The following is a 24,204-nucleotide window of genomic DNA, read 5'->3' on the forward strand; positions in this document are numbered from 1 at the left end:
ACAGTGGCAGGTCATCTGAGAAACAAGACAACAAACAGGAACTAAACCTAGTGTTAAACATTAATTGCACATTTATACATACACAAGTCACAAAAAAGGACTTCTGTATGATAAAAGTAAATTCGACATACAACAAAGTCCACCTAAATATTTATTAAAAACAGGAAAAAAAAAAAAAAAGGGTAGTAGTAGCGCTATATAAAAAGGCACACAATCCACAGATTTAACACCCCCATTAACTTGCCTTTATTAATCCTTCAATAAAAATAAACACACAAATTTGCATTAATACAAAAACATTAACAAATATAGTGTGCCGTTATTCATGCCCATGAAACTACTACCTCAACATAAACCTTCTAAAGACCATCTAGTGGAAAGCTCAATGTCTTACTAGCTGTAGGATTCACTTATGAGAAAGTTATTTCATTAGTATTAAAAATCAGTTTGGTTTTTAAACGTACACATTGGGCATATTTATGAAGTAGTAAATTGACTTTCACCAAACATTCACTGGTTTTGAATCAACCACTGTCATTTAAAACATACACCAATATTCACCACCTGTAGTGAATGTTTGGTTAACGATGTAGTTCCATTTAAGAAAAATACAAAAACAAAGAACAAAAACCGCAGGATGTAATTGTACTCATTTGATAAACACATTCACCCATACTCTCAAATAGCAATTTGAAAGTGATACGTTACCTGACATAAGAACTAAACAATCACAAATGGGATTAAAAGGAAAGAGCTTGTGGGATGTGCAATTTGAAAAAAAAATACAAAAAAATATATATACACACACAATTTAAACAACTTTTTAATCATTTGGAAGTGGAAAATGCTGCAGACATGGCCTAAATGATGCTTTCTGCCTTTGTGTTACTCCCCCTTTTTGTCAGGCTGCTATAGGTGTTGCAGTTCACATCTGGCACCATGTTCAACGTTAATCTCTTTCTGTAATACTGTGCCATTGCAGCTGAAAAATAGAAGGAAATTCCTCCTCTTTTTCGAGCACGTGTCAAAACACAAAATTTGTCACAAAAAGCTAGTACTTACATGACTAAGTTCTACAATGATGACCCCGGTAACATGATGCTCTAACTCAAGCTCATTTTTTATTTTATTTGACCTGTTCAGCATTGAGGCACAGCCAATGAATGGACAGAATATAAACTTGTCCGGAAATAATAATGGGGTTGATGTAATAACAGTACCACCATAGGGGTATTCTTATTTTGGGATGGCAATGTAACCATGAGAATGAAATAGGTGGGGAAGTGAGGCATGACCAATCCAATGATTGGACTGAGTTATTGGTTGGTGCTTTTGTCAAAGATAAAAAAAGGTTCAAAATGAGAAGGAGGTAAACTGACAGGATCAGTCTTCTAAACTCAAGGGACATCTTTTTTAGCACTCTTCAGTGACACTGTCAGTCCTTGCCATTGCTTTGCTAATGCCGTTTATCAATAGCGGTCTTTCTCATGGAATACTGCATGACAGCGCAGATCACTAGAGACACCCTATTTGCTCAGTACTCTTAGCTGGAATGATTTTCATGGTACTGTAGAAACCCGTACTTTGATTACTGGAGATCACTCGCATGTTTTGCTTCTTTAATGAAAAGCTGAAGACACTAATTCTCACTCGCAGCGCTGCTCTCCAGAACCCTTGGAAATGGAGGGGACAGATGTAGTGAGTGATAGGAAAGTAGAGCAGCAAGGGATAACAGGAAAAGTAGGAAGGAGGATAGTGATGTAAACAAGAGCCCAATAAAGGGCATGTAGTAGCGATTACAAGACTATCCAGTCAGAGTGCTGCTAAAAAAATGACTGTAATAAGTGTGGAGAAAAGGAGACAGCAAAAAAGGTCTAGACCCCAGGGAAGAAAATAAACCAAACAGATAGAAAGATAACTCATAAGGAGGAATCAGAATGCAAAAGCACCATGCCAAGGTTAGTGGAGTGTAGCCTCCAGGGACCATAAAGGGATGTGCCAGGAAGAGGAGAGAGAAGCGGGCAGGTGCAGAAGAGCAGAGTACTGGGTAGAAGACATGAATGATTTCTGGAACAGACTGCAGCACAGCATATAGATAAGTTGAGGCAAAAACTGAAATCCCATTGTCTTGAAAATTTAAAAAGCCTTGCAGGTTTATATATTAAGGATTAAAGAAATAATACTGGAAATAGCAAAGCAGCTCTTTGATTTTCATTTACAGCTGACTTAAACACAAAATGCATAATTTAGCCAAATAAATTGGCGTACAGTGTTTACAAAAGGAAACGTTAAAAGTCAGTTTTAGAAAATGGTGATGTCCAATGTCAGATCTTGAGACTTCTGCTGGTCTGGAAAACTATACAAAATGAGAAAGAACAAAAGCCCTGTAAAAAATATGTCTCTTGTTCAAATAAAATGCCTTGCTATAAGCAACCGTGCAGTTCACTGCATTTGCATGTGGTATTGCCATGCTTTGATGTTTCATTATTGCCTACTTTCAAAAAACAAAATGCGAGCTTGTACCCTGACTCTGCCAAAACTCATAGGAACTGCTTGATCACAAGCAAAGGGATTTTGGGGCATTTGCTACTTTTTTTAAGCTACACATCTCGAAACCTGTGGAAGGCAATCTAAATGGCAGATGGAGAAAGAGGGAAACAGAGCAAGATTGTTCGCATTTTGGGAATTGGTCCAAGTCACACTCAGCTGAAGTCTTCATCGGGGTTCTGTTGATCCAGCAGACGTACATGTGTAAATGGAAAGTGACCATATTTTCCGTTACACTCGCCTTCCCACTGACCACTCACGTTAATCTTTGTTACTTTCACTAGTTCACCAACCTGTGGAAGAAAAATGGGAGAAAATTAGCCTAAAACAAACACACACATATGCAGCTGCTCTGTAGACCAAGGAAATATTAACATTTTCAAAGAACATACTTTGTACAATGGGCTAACAATTCATGGAAAAGTGGAGATGCGGACCATCATACCAGCCAGTTATTAACAGTCTCATTTTCTAACCTAACCTGTTATGATCTATTAAGTGATGTGCCTAAACCGTAGGTAAAACAACTTGCTCACTCTTGATTAAAAACACACCACTGAAAGCAATTATAGGTTCAGAAGGGACAAACTGAATCAACAGCTTCAAAATCTTCATAAGGATTACACAAAAAAGGAAAAAGTTCTTTGTGCTTTCTTTATGCGCACAGGAAGTGACCAGGCCAATGCATTTCTGGCAAAATTAAAAAAAGGTATTTTCTGTACTTACTGAAAATGTTTAGCCGGAAAAGTGAACAAAAACAAACACAGCCAGCACATCTAAAGACAAGTAAACTGCAATACATTCAGGTTTTATGTTTGGTTTAGATAAGCTTTAAAGCAGTTGTGCATCAGACCAAAGATCATGCTCTTGCTATTTTTTGGAATGGTCTGATCAAAGCCGGTGGGTGGTAATCTTATGAAAGAACTTGATATTTGGTGAACAATGTAAAATTTTGATTCTGGACTAAGGCTGGGTTCACACTATTGCGAATTAAATGCAGGATTCCAGCATCTAATTCGCAATAGCAAGAGATTGTGATCAGCTCTCTATGGAGTCGGTTTACATACAGTCAGGTCCATAAATATTAGGACATCGAGATAATTCTAATCTTTTTTGGCTCAATACACCACCACAATGGATTTGAAATGAAACGAACAAGATGTGCTTTAACTGCAGACTTTCAGCTTTAATTTGAGGGTATTTACATTCAAATCAGGTGAGCGGTGTAGGAATTACAACAGTTTGTATATGTGCCTACCACTTTTTAAGGGACCAAAAGTAATGGGACAGATTAACAATCATCCAAACTTTCACTTTTTAATAATTGGTTGCAAATCCTTTGCAGTCAATTACAGCCTGAAGTCTGGAACGCATAGACATCACCAGACGCTGGGTTTCATCCCTGGTGATGCTCTGCCAGGCCTCTACTGCAACTGTCTTCAGTTCCTGCTTGTTCTTGTGGCATTTTCCCTTCAGTTTTGTCTTCAGCAAGTGAAATGCATGCTCAATCGGATTCAGGTCAGGTGATTGACTTGGCCATTGCATAACATTCCACTTTCCCCTTAAACTCTTTGGTTGCTTTTGCTGTATGCTTCAGGTCGTTGGCCATCTGCACTGTGAAGTGCCGTCCAATGAGTTCTAAAGCATTTTGCTGAATATGAGCAGATAATATTGCCCGAAACACTTCAGAATTCATCCTGCTGCTTTTGTCAGCAGTCACATCGTCAATAAATACAAGAGAACCAGTTCCATTGACAGTCATACATGCCCATGCCATGACACTACCATCACCATGCTTCACTGATGAGGTGGTATGCTTTGGATCATGAGCAGTTCCTTTCCTTCTCTTCTCATCACTCCGGTACAAGTTGATCTTGGTCTCATCTGTCCATAGGATGTTGTTCCAGAACTGTGAAGGCTTTTTTAGATGTTGTTTGGCAAACTCTAATCTGGCCTTCCTGTTTGAGGCTCACCAATGGTTTACATCTTGTGGTGAACCCTTCTCTTGATTGTTGACTTTGACACATGGACACCTACCTCCTGGGGAGTGTTCCTGATCTGGCCAACTGTTGGGAAGGGTGTTTTCTTCACCAGGGAAAGAATTCTTCGGTCATCCACAACAGTTGTTTTCCGTGGTCTTGAGGGTCTTTTGGTGTTGCTGAGCTCACCGGTGCATTCTTTCTTTTTAAGGATGTTCCAAACAGTTGATTTGGCCACACCTAATGTTTTTGCTATATCTCTGATGGGTTTTGTTTTTTCAGCCTAATGATGGCTTGATAGTGACAGCTCTTTGGATCTCATATTGAGAGTTGACAGCAACAGATTCCAAATGCAAATAGCACACTTGAAATGAACTCTGGACCTTTTATCTGCTCCTTGTAAATGGGATAATGAGGGAATAACACACACCTGGCCATGGAACAGCTGAGTAGCCAATTGTCCCATTACTTTTGGGACCTTAAAAAGTGGGAGGCACATATACAAACTGTTGTAATTCCTACACCGTTCACCTGATTTGGATGTAAATGCCCTCAAATTGAAGCTGAAAATCTGTTAAAGCACATCTTGTTAGTTTCTTTTTCAAATCCATTGTGGTGGTGGTGTATAGAGCCAAAAAGATTAGAATTGTGTCGATGTCCCAATATTTATGGACCTATCTCCGCTGCGGCTCCGGTGCAAATTTGCACAGGAGCCCTATGTGTCTTTTAGACAGTTTCAGGTCCAAATTCAGCCAAAAATTGGGGCTGAAATCAGACCTGGTATTAGGTGTGAACGAGCCTAAAGATCAGCAAAATCTTGTTTTCTCTAGTCCATCCAAGCTTTATCCTGTTGTCACTGAGACATACTGGCTGTTTTGGTCTGGTGCTCCTTTCTGTATTTCTAAGGTTTGAACCCATATTATCAGCAGTACCCCTCCCTTGAGATGTTAAATCACTTTAGCCTCAGAAGGATTTACCCCCTTAATGACCATTTTTTGACATATAACACTGCATTCGCACGATCACGCAATTGTCAGTCTATGTGGTACCCAAACAAAATTGGATGTGCTTTTTCTCACAAATCAAGCTTTCTTTTGGTGGTATTTGATCAACTTTGTTTTTTATTTTTTTGCGCTATAAAACAAAAAGACAATCAATTTTGAAAAAAAAAAAACAAAAAATTTTACTTTCAGCTAATACATATCCAAATAAACAAAATGTATTCAGTTTATGTCAATATGTATTGTACACATTTTTGGTAAAAAAATCCCAATAAGCGTATATCGATTGGTTTTATGGCATATTTATTTTTTTACTAGTAATGGCGGCAATCAGTGGTTTTTAGCGGGACTGCGAAATTGCGGCAGACAGACCGGACACATAACCGACATTTGATACTTTTTTGGGAACCCGAGACATTACAGTGAGCAGTGGTAAAAATATGCCCGGACATTGTACTGACACTGGCAGGGAAGGGGTTAATATGTTCCCGATTTGTGTTTTCTAACTGTAAGGGGGACTGGTACTACAGAAACGCACAGATCCGTCTTCCTGCTTAGCAGAAAGACAGATCTCAGTATTATCCCCTGACAGAACGGAGATCTACCATGTTCACTTCAGCAGATCCATGTTCTGTGTCTGCAGGTAATGATTGCGTGCAGCTGGCGGACAGAGTCCGCCAGGCCTGCTGATTGGCTCCCCCGATGGACAATCAGAGCTTGCCCATGAAAGCTACTGCATGAATCTCCATAACGGTACAGTGATTTGTGCAGCCAAGCCACCTAGCTGCAGTACATCTGCGGCGGGTGGTCGGCAAGTGGTTAAATTACCATTTTTGTGCATTTAATCTTCCTGTAATTCTTGATATAGGATACTGAACTGACCCAAGGCTGCTGGTGGGTGCCAAAATCATGGATGTGACATCAATAGCCCCAGAGCTGCCATTCAATTGACACTGTAGTATTCCCCTGCTATAATTTATTTACATTCCCTCTCTCGACAACCTCTCGTTTTATCTGACGACAGGGCAGAGGCACTGATCATAGGCGCCATCAGAGAGCACTGAATATTACCAGCAGTAACACTTGGCACATATTACAATTAGCTCCAGCTTAGTTTACATTTTTGTGCACCGACTGCTTAAATTAGCACTTATATTTAATAACTTCATGACATCTGGGAACTCTGCTGAGATAATGTGTGTAACAAATAGTGTGCTACAATCAACCTTCTATAAACACACAAACTAAAATAATAATAATAATAGTAGCCCTATAAGTGCTCAGTGCAATATACTGAATAGATCCAGAGGCATACAAACACATCAACACCAATAGCGAGACCTGATGAAACCCCCAAACTAAACAGGAATATCCACAGATGCTAATGAATAAAATAGCCTGTCCAGAGAATGAACTGGAATAAAAAGCACAATGATTCACCGGTAATTGCTCCAAACAGCTACTCCTACTACACTCTCAATCCATTAGGGGTATTCAGCGGTTTTCTCTTGCTGCTCCTCTTGTTTTTCCTCATTAAAGCGGGGGTCCACCTATCTATCTTTTTTTTTTTTTTTTGAGTTCATTCACAAACTTTTCTTCTCAGCATTACATACTCACATATTGTGTGTAATATGTCCGCCTGTGTCAGATTTTGTCGGAAAGAATAACTTATATTATTCACTGCAGGCGGTTTCCATCTTCATTGTGGGCATTTGAAGCCCTCAAGCATTTATTTCCTGGATGTGGTGAATGCTGTGCTCCCAGCATTCACCGCTCATTCCAGCACATGCTCAGTGGCATCCTGGAAAGCCTGAGACTAGCTCCCAGGAGTCTGGGAGAGGCTAGAAACACGCCTACTCCCACGGGAGGAGAACCAGGAAGTGCAAAGAAGAATAGAAAAATAAAAAAAGGTAATTACAGCGATTTAAATTTTTTTAAACGGCATGTCAGCATCTAGGCAAGGAAGAGAATACATACAGATATTGTTCAAAATTTGGGTGGAACCCCGCTTTAAGTATGGGTAGTCACATGAAAAAAAAGAGAGGCATCATTGCGCAATGATAAGGACTTGTAAAGGTATAGGGAAAGAAAACGAATCCACACACATTTGCTAAGATCAACAAAGGCTTATTTGCAAATTGTCAGACGCCTATAGCACAACCATCACTCCACATCTATTGTGCTTACTGACGTGCGCACTAGATGTCATCACTGGCTCCTGATGCGTTGCGTCACGTGACCCTTCCCTATACCAGTCCTTATTGTGCAATGATGCATCTCTCTTGTTTCATGTGACTACCCATACTTAATGAGGAACAACAAGAGGAGTAGCAAGAGAAAACAGCTGAATACCCCTAATGGATTGAGAGTGTAGTAGGAGTAGCTGTTTGGAGCAATTACCAGTGAATCATTGTGCTTTTTCTTCCAGTTCATTCTCTGGACAGGCTATTTATTAATTAGCATCTGTGGATATTCCTGTTTAATTTGGGGGTGTCATCAGGTCTCCCTATTGGTGGTGTTGATGTGTTTGTATGCCACTGGATCTATTATTATTCAGTATATTGCACTGAGCACTAATAGGGCTACTAGAATTATTATTATTTTAGTTTGTGTGTTTATAGAAGGTTGATTGTAGCTCACCATTTGTTACACATTATCTTCTCACGGTGTCAGAACACCATTAGAATGGTTGCAGATTAATCATTTGGTTATCTTTTATATATATTTATTCATATCAGCGCTTTAGTATAACTTTCAACATTATAGAACTGTGCCGAGTCCTCAGCTATCTCAAGAAGCAGCGGTGAGGTGAAGTGACATCACCCATACCTTCCGGAAGCAACGTATTTATCTTTGTATTATAACCACTACATTTTGTAAACTTTTCTTTGCCGAAAATTGTTTGGACACAGGTAAGGAAGGACAGGTGGTGGGTTAGGTTGTGGCAGGAAAGCAAACCTTAAATTTTTCATAAGTATGTATTTTTTAAGTAAGTTTTTCATATGTATAGCTGTGCTCAAAAGTTTGCATACTCTGACAGAAAACGTGAAAATTTTGGCATTGATGAAAATATGATTGATCATGCCAAAGAACTGTCATTTAAGGATAGTGATCGTATGAAACCATTATCAGTTGTTTGGCCCCTTTTTTAATTACAAGTCACCCAAATTGCCCTGATCAAAAGTTCACATACCTTGGAATGTTTGGCCATGGTACAGACACACACGTTAACATGTCAAAAAAAAGGCCAATTTCCTACAAATGTGGCTTTAAAAATTTCAATTAGTGTCTGCATATAATAATAGTCAATGGGTTTGTTCGTTCTCACATGGATGCACTGAGCAGGCTAGATACAGAGCCATGGGGAGCAGAAAAGAACTGTTACAAGCCCTGCGTAACAAGGTAATGGAACTTTATAAAGATGGAAAAGGATATAAAAAGATATCCAGAGCCTTGATATTCAGTCAGTACTTTTCAACCACCTATTAAGAAGAAGTGGAAAATTCAGGGATCTCTTGATCCCAAGCCAAGGTCCAGGAGATCAAGAAAGATTGCAGCCAAAACTGCCAGAAGAGTTGTTCAGGATACAAAGTAAAAACCCACAGGTAACCTCAGGAGAAATACAAGCTGCTCTGGAAAAAGACGGTGTGTTTGTTTAAGGAGCACAATAGGATGACATTTTGAGCTGCATGGTCAAGATGCCAGAAAGAAAGAGCTTTACTCTGCCAATGCCACAAAAAAGCCCGGTGAGGAGTGCCAAGGTTTTGTGGGGCATAGTGTAACCAGGCTTTTTTGTGACATTGGAGCAGTAAACACTAACTCAACTGGCAAGACACCCACCCATCACAGTATAAAGCTAGACCACCTTTATGAGGGAAGCAAATGCTGGCATAGGCTGGGTTTCTTTGCTTAGGCACTTCTGTTCTGCACTTCAACGATTGCAAAGCATGCCGGTAACTTCTCCCCATTCAGCCCTTTCATCTCTTACCCAGTCCACCTGTTAATCCCCATACTCTAACATATGCTCTCTACCTCTCCTCCCAGTTGTGTCCTCTCTAGAAAGTCTTTGCTTTTTTTTAATCATATTAATATATTATATTCGCACACATATCACCCTCACTTATGTCCTCTCCTTATTACTGCACTCAACTACTGCTAATTCTAACCCCACATACTAATAAAATCTCAAGACAGTAACACTGGTGCATGAATTTTCAAATCACTCACACTCCATATTTCCTCTTACCCTTCTGCCAACTTCTGGAGATATATCCCCAAACGCTGGGCCTCCATTTAACTGTGGCCATGACACCCATAACCACACAACCTCTGGCAGCACCCGCAATGAACAAAATTGAATTCCTATGCCTCTCCTGTCCAAAACCAGCCCCCCCTTTCTCATGTGTCCTATGGAATGCCCACTCTAAAACTCACCTCTGTCCTTTTTATCACTAACTCCTTATATCTACCTGCTGTTACTGAAACATGACTTCATGAATCCGACTCTGCTTCCCTCTCCCATGGTGGCCTTCTCTGGACTCACTCTTCCAGACCCAGTGACCGGAAGGGAGGTGGAGTTTGAGTCCTATCCCCAACAAAGCACATTTCAGGCTCTTCACTCTCCTCCGCCTCTCCTCATTTGAGGCGCACCGTTTTAGTTTATTTTCAGCAGTTTTTGAGAATTGCTGACCAGCCTCCTGGAACAGCACCAACCTTCCTTGAGGACTTCTCAGGCCTAGTAACCTTAATTTTTCTCTTATGAAATTCCCACAATCATTCCCAGTGATGTCAATATTCTTGTTATGGGCTCATGCACACTGCTTTTTTGCAGAGTATTTTAGCATAAGCGTTTTTCTGCAAACCCTCCCCCTTAGCTCATTTTTTTTGTGTGCGTTTGAGCTTCAAGCTTTTTCACACTTTGGCGTCTTTTCTGCTTGAAAGCGCCTCTCAAAAATGTGAGTTTGGTGGGCGTATCTGCCTGTAAGAGCATATGCCAAACTCACAAAGAGCTTTAGTGTGCATGGACATATTGGCTAACATGGAGGGGAGTTTCCAGGCAGAAAAAAAAAAAAAAAAAAAAGAGCCCAAAAGTCTGTAGGAGCAGCTTCGAGATGCAGTGTGCATAAGCCTTAATACTATCACTCCTTTGATCTGAAGCAATGCATACACAAGGTGTGTGTAAAAAGTTCAGTGATTGGTCCGATAGCTCAATGGCAACATGGGCCAGGTGTGCACGTGTTCACATGGCTATCCAGACATGCTGAAAAGTGTCACCTAGCGTGGAGTACAAGCGACCATCAGGGTAAACCCACTGTAGTCAGTGTTAGAGGTAGGGTCACAGTGCAATTGAGCAAACTTTAAGTTCTGCTACAAATTGGGGAAACCGGTGACAGACGCATGAAAAGATGGCGTAAAAATTACGGGATGGGAGCAGAAAATGTGTTGACTGGCTCAAATTTTTTTACCGACGGGAAGGAAATGACCGAGGAGGAGCCACGTTTGGGTCGGCCGTTGACAAGCAGAAACCCAGACATGATCGAGTGAGTGTGACAAATGCTGGCACAAGATCGGCGACTGACAGCAATGGCGGAGGAATTATACATTAGCAAGGACATGGTGCGCACCATAGCCCGCAAATATTTGGACAAGCAGAAGATCTGATCCTGGTTTGTGCCACACAAGCCAACAGACGAACAGAAAGCAAAATGAATATAAACCTCTGGAGATTTAATTTTGTGTGACCAGAATCCATCCTTTCTGCGAACCATCATCACAGGGGATGAGACCTGGTGACCAGTTCAATCTGGAACCCACGCGGCAATCGATGGAATGGTGTTCGCCATCTTCCCCGCCTGAAGAGCGTCATGAAAGGCGCACTTTTGCAGACGTGGCAGCAATACAAGAATGTGTGACAGGGGTTCTGCGATCAATTCCTAAAGAGACCTTTGCTAACAGTTTCCAGAAGGTTTATGAACGTTGCCAAAAGTGTGTTGTGAAGGACGGCGATTTTAAAGGACAATAAAGGAAATTAGTTTGTATTGTCTGTCTTGTTCCGATACCATTCAAACTTTAGACACTTTTTATACTCCTCACGCTGTGCAACATCTCCAACAATCCTTTTCCCCTCTCTGATCACCACCTTATTTAGTTTCACTCTTGTCCCTGTCTTCCACCTCCTCTCCTTCCAACCCCCTAACAGTTCTCTTTGCCACTTTACCTCTTAGCTATTCTGTTTTGGACCACCTCTATGAAAAAAAAAAATCTTACCCTGTCCCAAACTAGCCATTGCTGTCTACAACAGTTCGCTGTCATCCTCCCTGGACACATAGAATTTTTAACTGGGGCGATACGATTTCCGATTTTTTTGTCAGGTGCTTATATTCTGTAGATTTAAACTTATTTTTACGCTGCCCTTTTAAATTTTTTTTTTTTAATCACTGTTATTGCTGTCACAGGGAATGTAAACATCCCTTGTGACAGTAATAGGCAGTAAAGGTACTCTTTATGGAGGGATCTGGGGTCTATAACCCCAAACCCCTCCCACTTGAAAGTATTCAAAACGTCAAGATCAGCGTTTTTGAATAGTTTCTATTTTTTTTTTAAACTGGTGCCTATAGGATGCCAGTAATCTGGAAGTGATGACATCACTTCCAAGTTATTGGATCTAAGACCCAAACAAAGCCTGGCTGGTCGTTCGGGCCTCTCAGCGGGACAGGATACCCGGGCGGAGCGATGTCCCCTCCCGCAGCTTGCAATAACAGCCAAGCGGCTGCTGAGCCGCAAAGCCGACCGTCCGTTCTAAAGAACGGTACTGCAGGCATCACTCTGGTACAACAACTTGAAGCAATATCGGTAACAATGAAAATGACAATCCTCTACCAACATCATAGCAAACCAGGCCTCTTACCCTCAGAAGTGGACCACTTCACAGCTTATAGGTGGTCTGACAGCGCTCAAAAACCCATCAGGCTTGCTCCTGTTCACCATAAACTGCACAAAAGTTTAAGGCTTAAATGCTGTTGTCCCCTCTGAGAAAGTCTCTCCAAAGGTTAGATTCCTATATAGATATGCCATAAAATGAATTGTTCAATGCTCAAAATATACAGCAATGCCAATTCCCTCTGATGAAATGCTGTCATACATTTCTGTTGTAACAGCTGGAACTCTGCCTCCTCAAACTGGTTCTAAAACTTTACCACTGCCTCCCTGGACATGCTTGCACCCCCCTCATTACAGATAGAAGCAGGCCCCAACCCCTACAACCTTGGGACAAACAGACAAGTCTCAAAAAACATAGCCGGGCTCTTGAGGATCTGTGGCTTAAAACTAAAGCTGACCATATATTACACAATTTTATTGTACTATTTTCTTTTAGATTTACCAAAACCATATAATATTAGGTCAAACCTAAACACTTTAAATTCATATACATTAAGGCAGGCTCTTGACCTACACAGTTAAAAGGAAAATCTAAATGAAATTAAATAAGTATATTAGTATTAAATTAAATTGTACAATGTAAGGCCAGCCCAAGTCTCGGAAAGATAACAAATATACTGTAAATCTGCCCTCCAAAAAAAAAAAAATTCCTATCTCAACATTGAAAGCAGACCACTCATTAACACGCTCATCCTGTTCCCATTAACTCTTCTCTACTTTGCCCTCCATTGCCTCCACCCACTAACTCACTCACTGCCCAGGAGATCGCCAATCACTTCAAAAATGAGATACAATTCCTGATGAGATCTGCGTTGTACAGATACCTCCCCCCACGTCCACAGGTACACTCATTACGTCCCTCATTCAACCCAGCTACTATAGATGAGGTTGCTTAACTTTTTTTCTAATGCCGACATAACCACCTGTCCCCTCAGAACTACTACTGTCAACCTCTGGCTCTATCCTATACTCTCTAACACACACATCCAATCTTTCCCTCTCTTCTAGTGTTTTCCCCAACTCTCTAAAAAATGCACTAGTCATCCCTGTGTGCACCAGCCCCCCTAATACTTACCCGAGGTCCATCTAGATCCAGCAATGTTGCTCGAGAGACTTGGCTGTCCGGGACTCCCCCCTCATTGGCTGAGACATCAGCGTGGCGCCACTGGCTCCCGCTGCTGTCATAGAGCTAAGCAGAGAAAGGGGGCAGGGCAAGCCCTGGCTCCGTGTCTGAATGGACACAGGGAGTTACAGCTTGGCTCGGGTGCCCCCATAGCAAGCTGCTTGCTGTGGGGACACGCAAAAGGAGGGAGGGGCCAGGAGCACCAAAGCGGGACCCGAGAAGAGGAGGATCTGGGCTGCTCTGTGCAAAACCATTGCACAGAGCAGGTAAGTATAAAGGTGTGTTATTTTTAACGAAAAAAATAACCCCACAGAACTTTAGTATCCTTTTAATCTACGTCCCATCTCATTTTTTCCCCTTCACCTACAAAATCCTCAAATGCCTGGTCTACAAACAACTGAGCCATTACCTCACAGCACAACCTTGACCCCCTTCAGTCCGGATTTTGCCCTCAACACTTCACAGAAACAAATCTCCTAAAACTCACAAAATTTACTAAACGGCTAAAACCAATGGTGACCATTCTATGCGCCTACTCCTGGACCTTTCAGCTGTCCGATACGGTTGACCATTCCCTCCACCTCAAAAAACCTTCACTCCTTTGGTCTCTACGACTATACTCTTCATGAGTTCTCATTCTACCTATCCCACCGCACTGTCAGCGTCACCTGCAATTCTACCTCCTCTTTTCATTTTTCGTCGGGGTCCCCAAAAGGTTGCATTTTTGGACCTCTCCTATTCTCGATCTACACCTCCCTCGCTTGGTTAATCTCCCGTGGCTTTTAATATATCAGCTGATGAGATCCAAATCTCTCTCCACCCTTCAAGTTCACTCCACTTCCATTCACACAACAGATTAAAAAATTCTAAATACTAACAAAGCTATCCACAATTTTGCCCCCAGCAACATCACTAACCTTGCTTCAAAACGCCACCCAAATTGTTCTTTTCAAAATCTCCTGCTCTCTAGCTCCCCCATCACCTCCTACCATGCGTGACTCAAAGACTTCTCCCAAGCCTCCCCCATCCTCTGGAACTACCAACCCCAATCAGTCTGACTAGCTCATGTTTTGTCCAGTCGATATCTGAAAACCCTTCTTTTAATAGAAGCCTATCCTACCTCCACCTGACAACCGCACATTTCTTCTCTATCAACTAATCCCCCACAATTACCTTTTGGATCACTTGACCCTTCCTTTTAGATTGTAAACTCAAAAGCGCAAGGCCCTCCGATTCCTCCTGTACTGAATTGTATTTTAACTGTACTGTCTGCCCTCATGTTGTAATGCTTAGCGCTATATAAATCCTGTTAAACCCATGTTTGGGGGTTCCAAGTCATTTTCTAAGAAAAAAAAAAAGCTGATTTTAACATGAATGTGAGAAATGTCAAATTGGCCCAGACAGCAAGGTGTTTGGGCTGGTTCACACAACGTGGAGTCTAGTGCGTTTTTTTTCTGCATTAAAAAAAATGCATGGACAGAAGGTTACATGGATTCCAATGGCAAAGCTCACACCATTGCAGTGTGTTCCAGTACAGTCAGCAAAAGTAGAACATGCTGCATTTTTTCTGCAACGAACTGCACTGAAACACCAAAACTAGAGGTCGGCCAATATTTGGCCTTTAAGAAATCGACATCGGCCGATTTTTGTACAAAAATCATCCGATTACCTCCCTTCCCCACACTCCACTGACAGTTTCACACACTGAGCAGCTCTGTGCTCAGTGTGTGAAGCTGATTTGCAACTGAATACAGAGAGAGGAGCTGTCAGAATTCAGCGTGATGTCGGGGGTGGGTGGGACCCAGATATCAAACACCAGCTAATGGGATGGGATCTGGGCAGACGGCTACACGTATGTGGCCCTGCCCACTTTAAGCAGCCCAATCATTGGCTGGTGTTTGATAGCTGCAGGGCCCCACCCACCTCGGGTCCCACCCGACATCACGCTGAATTCTGACAGCTGGTCTCTGCATTCAGTTACATATAGTGTAACAAACTGACAAATCAGCTCAGTGTGAAACCTGCCAGTTCCAACCAATGCCACCTTCCCGTGCCACCTGCCAAAAAAAAAACCCAAAAAACACACGGCTTAAAAAAATAAATATCGGCCGCAAAAATCGTCATCATATATCGGCCGGCCCGATTTCTAAATATCGGCATGAGGGAAAAACCCATATCAGTCGACCTCTAACCAAAACGCCTCAAATGAAACGAATTAGAGCAAAAAAAAAAAAAAACAAGAAAACTGAAAAAAAAAAAAAAAAAAAAAAAAAAAAACACAAAAAAACAAAAAAACAAAAAACCACACCCACACAACTCAGGAAACTTTGCGAAAAATATGCACTGGAATGCATTTAAAACACATCAAAACATCAGAATGCATAACACGCATACAGAAACGCATCCGGAAAGCATCTGAACTGCGTTGCTGTGGTGTGAACTGGCCCCAAGCTACACTGTTATCTGCATACACTTGGCACCGATGCTGTAAAGTACTGGCCATAAAATGCTACTGGTTCATTAAAGACATAAATGGCAATTTTTCTCAATGACCCTAAAAATCAAAAGGTTTTGACAAAAAATGTTAATGCCGTCTGTAAAATTAGGCAGAAACAATAGGCTGTCCAACTGTAAATAGTACAGATATAAACAGAATAATGAGTCAACTTGGAATCTCATGTTCCATCTGTAGCTTCGAGTTTCCAAACCTCATGAATAAATGACTGAAAATACCCATTGTCCATAAAATATTACAGTCAGGGACTTCCTTCCTTTTCTAGCTACTCAATCTTTATGAAAAGGTCACATACAGGTCTAGAATCAGGTATCTTAGCATGCCCAATGGCTCAAACTACCAAGTCACAGGGTCTGAAAACAAAAACTTGAAAATTTGACACATGGATAGCAGGACATTATTGTAAAAATATGGAAATGCAGGATAAGTGGGCATCTGTGTGCGCTCTTTATTGTAGCCATCGCCTTGATATGCAACCATAGCTAGACCAATTCTGAAAAAAAAGACAAAAAAAAAAAAAAAAACACACAAACAAAACACTTGGTTCTTTTGGAAGCAATTAGCGAGTATTGCATTGTCCTTATACAAAACTTCCTTAATTTTACGGAATGTTCCATAGAAATGTAAAATGATTGCGGTATACAATTTAGTAAAATTCTGAAAATCCAAACCTCCTGTGCTATGAAGTATAACATAAGGCAAACCCTTTTTTTCCTTTTTGCTAGCGTGGAGAGAGATTAAAACTCCAGTCGGGTTTCTATTGCCGTCTGTGCCCATTAGTGACATTTACCCCCCCCCCCCTTTTTTTTTAATGTTCTCAAAAGTAAAAGAAAATCCCAAATATTGGGTTGTCACCAGAACAGAAATAGAAAAAAAACAAGGGTTGAGACAAATCATTTAACAATTACAGGGATGCTTCCATTAGTCAGCTTTTACTCATTTATGTAAAACCTTTATCCAAAAAGGGAAAAAGACCAAACATTACTTTTTTTTTTTTTTTAGGTTAACAAAAAAATTAAAGTAAAAATGTCAAATGGGTACAGCATTGCAAGACCGTGCAATTGTTATACAAGGTGTGACAGCACTGAAAGCTGAAAATTGGCCTGGGCAGAAAGGGGGTAAAAGTGCCCTGTATTGAACTGGTTAAAGTGGAGTTCCACCCAAAAGTGGAACTTCCACTCATCGGATTCCTCCCCCCCTCTGGTGTCACAGTTGGCACCTTTCAGGGGGGAGGGGGGTGCAGATACCTGTATATTACAGGTATCTGTACCCACTTCCGGCATAGATAGCCGCAGAATCTGCGGTTATTTACGCCACTTCCTGTCCAACAGCCCCCCCCCCCCCACGCGCTGTCTGCTGGGAAACACATGGGTCCCAGAGACAGCAGGGACCATCCATATTGCGCTGTGCGACTCGCGCATGCGCAGTAGGGAACCGGGAAGTGAAGCCGCAAGCCTTCAATTCCTGATTCCCTTATCGAAGATGGAGGTGGCAGCACCCGAGGACCGAGAGACGGTTCAGCCTCGGGTGCCGACATCGCAGGCGCCCTGGACAGGTAAGTGTTCATGTTTTAAAAGTCAGCAGCTGCAGTATTTATAGCTGCTGACTTTAAAAAAAAAATTTCAGCGGAGCTCCGCTTTAAGGATTGGTCAGCTGCAATCAATATACTGACATTTTGTTATTGGGTTTCATACTGCTTTAAGACTGGAGTATCTAGTTCAAGGATGTTTCTTTAATGTTAACCCCTTCATGCTCAAGGCTATTTCTGACATTTGTTGCCTACAAGTTAAAATCCTTACTTTTTTGCTAGAAAATTATATATATATATATATATATATATATATATATATATATATATATATATATATATATATATATATATATATTCAGAAGGTTGAGGTGCACTATAGTCTCAGATGGCCGTGCTTAGCAATGAAGCCCTCCCACAGGTTTCGACATAGAAAAAATCCAAACAAGGGATTGCTGCACAAACCGTATTTATTTTGAAATCTTCAAAAGGACATCACCACGACATCCATAAAATAAGGCATCCATAATAAACGTTTTCAGGCTATGTAGATAACGTCCTTCATCAGAAGATCATGCCTATTATATATTTTTCTTTTTTTATTGGGAAAAGACAAAAAAAACAAAAAAAATCCTATTTTTGTTTTTACACTGTCTCTTAAAAAAAAAATTCTGATAATTTTTATTGCTGTCAGTAAGCTTCCCTTGCGACAGTAATAGTCAGTGACAGGAACTCTTTTTCTAGAGATCTGGGGTCTATAAGACCCCAAATCCCACCTTTGCACTGAAAAGCATTCAAAACGCCAAGTTTTACAGTTTTGAATGCTGTAATTTTTTTAATTTGGTGCCTTAAAGTCTTCAGTAAACCGGAAATTATGTCATGACATCACTTCCGGGTTACCAGATCAGAGACCCAATCGAAGCAGATTCTGGCCTTGTTCGGGTCCCGACCAGCCGGCTGACATGCCGACTGGTCGCTAGAGGCCTCCCGGTGGATCCCCATTGAAAATGTCATTCTGTGACGAAATGCGTCTGGGAGGTACGTGCTGACGTCACCACGTCGCCCCATTGAGGACGGGAGTTTTGTAATGTTGCCGGCCGGCTTCGTTTTTAGCTACATTTGACCATTCGTTTGTAAGTGATTTTCTTTTTGTTAATAAATTAGTTTAAACGGTATCACGCTATTGGTATTATTCCCTTTTTTTTGGGACTGGTATTTTTTTTCATCCAACCCATGCGATGCATGGAGCCTTCGGTTCAATGCTGTGAGTCTGTTCCATCCATCCATTAGCCTCACTGCATCCGGTTGGCGATCCACCTGTTCGTTAGGATATCTGCATTTTGAGCCTGCCATCTGGTAAGGAGGCCCTCTGTTAGAGCTGCACGATTCTGGCTAAAATGAGAATCACGATTTTTTTGCTTAGAGGATAGATCACGATTCTCTCACGATTCTCGCGGCGTAACATCATCTTTCACATTAAAACAAAAAAAATTGCGCTAACTTTACTGTTTCTTTTTTTTAATTTATTGAAGTGTATTTTTTCACAAAAAATTGCATTTGAAAGACTGCTGGGCAAATACAGTGCGACATAAAATATTGCAGCAATTGCCATTTTATTCCATATTATAAAATATTATAATAAATAAATAAATATATATATATATATATATATATATATATATATATATATATATATATATATATATATATATATTTTATCTCTAATGTTTGGGGGTTCCAAGTAATTTTTTTTAGCAAAAAATATTGATTTTAACTTAAGAAAGAAGTGTCAGAAAAAGATTTAGACTTTAAGTGGTTAAACTTCCTGCATTTACACGTTGTTTAAAGCTTGGCAGATTGCCCAGGTTATTTGTTTACACAGAGAAGTTTATCCCTTTGATCTAAGAAGGAAGTTAGATACAATGTTTCAAGTTCTAAACTTGGCAGAATGCCTGGATGTTTTCTTTTGACAGCTGAGTGAGCAGATAATCTCTCCACTTGTTTATATGAAAGAATCGTCAAACTCAGCAGGAGAGATCGTCAGGGGAGGTGAATCGAGATCACGATTTTTTAACGATTAATTGTGCAGCTCTACCCTCTGTGTGGTGTTGGTGCACTGGATTTGTTAATCTCACTGGTTGATGTTCCACTTATTCGTTAGGATATTTGCATTCTTGGGCTTGCCATCTGGTAAGGAGGCTCTCTGTGTGGAGTTGGTGCACTGGATTTGTTATTTTCACCAGGTGTCTCATTGCTCTCTTTCTCCTTTTTCACATTGTGAGTGCTACTCTATTTAAATCCTAAATTGCATACCTGTGCCAATATTACACTATGTTATATTCATTTTCTTTTCTGGGACGATTTTGTGTTGTGGAATCAACATTCACCTGTGATATAAGTCTGCTACGAATTCATCATATTGTGACCTTTTTCTAATCAAGGCCTGGGCTGGGTTTAAGCCATCTGTCTAATTGGCTTATGTTTCTGGTAAGCCTGCCATTCACTAGTTGGGGATACACTTCGTCATGCCAATTCACTGGGTGTAATTCTATATGAACATTCAACATTTTGGACTTTACTTTGCACTATCACATATATTTAATTCTTTATATGGTTTTTGGATTGTTCTATTTATCTCATATTTTATTTTTTGCTTCATAGCTCACACTGAAAAGTAATTTTTTCAGATTTAACATATATATTTAATTTATTTAGCGCAGCTTTTCTGTTCAATATTTGTTTTGTGTATATCCCACAATAAGCTGCTGCTTATTAGATTTTTCCAAGCGCAGTTTTTTTCTCCTTTCTCCCGGTGGAATAACAGCTGAGCGGCTGCTAGCCGCATTGGTTGTTCTCCCAAGAAAGCCGACCATTTGCTTTAAACCGGCTGAAGGCATCACCCCGGTACAACCCCTTCAGGCCGAAGCCGCATATTTGCATATGGTTGGCGTGAAGGGGTTAACATTGGTCTCACGGCCTGAGAAATCTCAGGTCTGTGCAATTACATGATATACGAGTGGTCAAAATTTTACTGCACTTAATGTGGTTGTAAATCCTTACATATACCAAGTGCAGCGACTATCCCTATGTGATACACAGATTAAACAAATCCTCCCAAATAAGCTGTACCTGTTTAAATCGACAGTCCTCTTCTCTACAGCCATTCAAACTGCGCAACTTATACAGTTTGAGTATCCAGAAAGCAGGGGGATGGGTAGCTGAAGTTACACACTGTAGATCTCAGTGAGGGGAGCGCTTAGTCCTGAGGGGAGGAAAGGACACCATTTCCCCCCCTTCACAAAGCACAGAGGAACAAAGCTGAGGCTGTCAATCACAGGTTGTGTGCTGGAACTCCCCTCCAGTCCCTTTTACCTCTTGCTTGTTAGGAAAACCTGTCATAAGTGACTCATGCAGATAGAGGAAGGAGGCATCAGAAAGAAATTACACTTGGTGTGCTGGATTGAGACAAGTACACATTATAGGATAGGCTTTGTTCATATTTCATGTCAGAGGTTTACAACCACTATAAAATGCAGATACAGTAAGGTATCGCCCACAAAGTCAGAGTTGCTTGTCAGTATCTTATGAGTTGGACAAGTACAAACATTGGGGGTTATTTACTAAAGGCAAGTGCAAAGTGCACTTGAAATTGCACTGAAAGTGCAGTCGCTGTAGATCCAAGGGGGACATGCAAGGAAAATGAACACACAATTTTAGCTTGCACATGATTGGATAATAAAATCAGCAGAGCTTCACCCTCTTTTTAGATCTACCCCTCAGATTTACAGCGACTGCACTTTGCACTTGTAGTGCAAAGTGGATTTGCCTTTTGTAAATAACCCCCATAGTGTGCTGTCTATTCAATCCTTTGGCTATTCTGTACTATCTATAGAAGGAAATGAAGAATGTGCACAAAGTACAAGACAAGAGATCTGAGTAATACCTTTTAAGATCAAGAACAGAAAGAATATAGTCAGCCATACGTTTCTATACATTTTTTTTTTTGTTCAGCTGAACAAAATAAATCTAACACATTCCTAAAGGCATGCAAAACCGTTGATGGAAGAATCTTCCCTGCCGACTACTTGGTGCTGACTTTAAAAATTTTTACAAATATGATTGAAGCTCCTCTTTAAGGGCACACATCAAGACTACATTTGCACTGCATGCAGTGTGTGTCCATGGAAAGATATATGGAGAAGTATCCACAAAAACAGGGTTTTCCTTGATGGAAAATATTCTGTCTTATTAACCACTTCCCGACCAGCCGCCGTCAATATACAGCGGCAGGTCGGCACGATCCCACGAGCCGTTGTAGCTATACGTCGGCCTCTTTAAGCGGGATAGCAGGCGTGCGCAAGCTGCACTCAGGGGGTGCCGATGCTCGTGATCGGCGGTCACGATGACCGCTGGCCAAGAGTGGCAGAACAGGGACGTGTGTGTAAACACACAAATCCCTGTTCTGAGAGTAGATGCAGATTGTGAGCTCCTAATAGCTAGGAACCACGATCTGTCATCTCCTACAGTCAGTCCCCTCCCCCTACAGTTAGAACACAGTCAGGGAACACAGTTAACCCCTTGATCTCCCCCTAGTGTTAACCCCTTCCCTGCCAGTGACATTTATACAGTAATCAGTGCATTTTTATAGCATTGATCGCTGTATAATTGTCAATCGTCACAAAAATGTGTCAAAAGTGTCACCCAGTCACGAGAGAAGAAAAAAAAAAAAAAAAAACCAAAAAACGCAGATCGCTGCCATTACAATTAAAAAAAAAAAATAAAATAAAAATGCCATAAATCTATCCCATATTCTCTAGAAGCTATACATTTTGCGCAAACCAATATACGCTTATTGCAATTTTTTTTACCAAAAATATGTATTCTGTAAAAAAGTTTGCTTTTTAAAAAAAAAAAAATGGGCTATTCTAGCAAAAAGTACAAAATTTTATTTTTTTTTCCCCAAAATTGTCACTCTTTTTTGTTTATAGCACAAAAAAATCAAAACCGCAGAGATGATCAAATACCACCAAAAGAAAGCTCCATTTGTGGGGAAAAAAGGATGTCAACTTTGTTTGGGTACAGCATCGCACAGCCGCGCAACTGTCAGTTAAAGCGACGCAGTGCGGTAATGCAAAAAGCACTCTGGTCATTGAGCAGCCAAATCTTCCGGGGCTGAAGTGGTTAAATATGAAAATTAGGGGTAAAAAAACAAAACAAAAACAAAATTATACATAACTATTCTTGTACACAGTACAAGTATTCTCAAGATACAGGCATCTGATTTATATTTAAGAAGTTGTATTAAACTTGACAGTTCTGTTTAACTAACTAAAAAAAAAACAGGATGCTTTTTCCGAAAATCTCTCTGGAAGGAAAAAATATTAAGAATTGAATATCAATTTCAAATGGCAAAACCAACAACTCTCATAACATGCTTTTCCTCAACGCCCATACTTCAGTCTGCAGAAAAATAATCTATACTACTTTTAATTTAGCCTAAACAATGATTGAAATTGAAAGGAAAATCAATTTGAAAAAACAATTTTCCTTCATGGCTGCCACCATTATATACCTCCAAAGCCAAGGCTGTCTTGTCGTAGGCATTGGGGACTCGCTTCTGGATAACCCTGGCAAAAATGGGCCCATTCTGGAGGTTAGGCAGCGGAGTGTTGACACTGGGCTGAGCATAGGGCCCTGGCTCCGGCCCACCCAGTGGCTGCGGATGCGAATTTTCCTGGTTACCTCCAATCAGAGCAGACCCGGAAGTTGGGGGAGGCTTGTACTTTTCCACATAAGGCACTGGTATCATGCCCCGTCTTCCTTCGTTGTCCTCTGCATTCCACCACTGCTCCTCAGGCTTTTCCCTGATTCTCAAGACGTCTCCTTTCTTAAATGGTAGATCTTCTTCATCATTGCCATTAAAGTCAAAAAGAGCCCGTACATATTCTGCTTCTTCCTGCTTCAGGATCACTCCAGACTGCTTAGACTTAGAAACAGGTTCTATTAAAGTGGTAGTGTCCAGATAATGTATCTTATAAAATTCCAGCAGAGCAGGTAATGAGTCAAACTCTTGATCCCCTATCCGAAACCTGGTCTGGCCCATACCTGAATGGAAAAAAAAAAAAAAAGAAAAACATGAGCAAGCAACCTAAACTGTGTGTACTATAAAATATACATTTCCTTACTGTAGTTTAAAGAAAGCTGGCTAGACAGATTCTTGTAGTAAAAGGTAATTAGATATAAAGTACCAAACATTTAAAACAGTGGTCTTTTAAAGTGTTACTAAACCCACAGCAGTAAAAACAGTCTTAATGTGCAGTAAAGCATGCTTGTTATACTCACTGTGGAGCCTAAAGTGTTAATCCTTCACATTGCCTAAAAAGGCTATTTGATCGTGTCTTCTCTGATCCTCCCCTTCTTCCACAGTCAACAATTCATCTCCTGATAGTACAGAGTCTTGGGGGCACTCTACACATGCTCAGTTTGGTGTGTATTGCTAGAGGTTTTTTCTTACTTTCTTTTGGGAGGATGCATGTGATCGGCATGGAGCCAATCAGTACCGTCCAGACAGA

General features: G+C 40.8%; 1 protein-coding gene across 2 annotated transcripts in view; it reads right to left on the bottom strand.

Moving 5' to 3' along the window:
- Positions 1-222: 222 nt before the first annotated feature.
- CRK (CRK proto-oncogene, adaptor protein) overlaps positions 223-24,204 on the bottom strand; it is a 36,080-nt gene continuing 12,098 nt past the window's right edge. Inside the window, exons 2-3 of one of the 2 annotated variants that reach the window (XM_073616651.1) lie at positions 23,205-23,737; positions 223-2,840 (exon numbers count right to left, since the gene is read on the bottom strand). In XM_073616651.1, coding sequence (XP_073472752.1) covers positions 2,703-2,840; positions 23,205-23,737 — 671 coding nt within the window. In that variant the 3' untranslated portion in view covers positions 223-2,702. The remainder of the gene's footprint in view (positions 2,841-23,204; positions 23,738-24,204) is intronic. The other variant, XM_073616652.1, reaches the window with a different exon arrangement.

This window comes from Aquarana catesbeiana, linkage group LG02 (assembly GCF_042186555.1).
Source record: "Aquarana catesbeiana isolate 2022-GZ linkage group LG02, ASM4218655v1, whole genome shotgun sequence".
NCBI classification, from domain to species: Eukaryota; Metazoa; Chordata; class Amphibia; order Anura; family Ranidae; genus Aquarana; species Aquarana catesbeiana.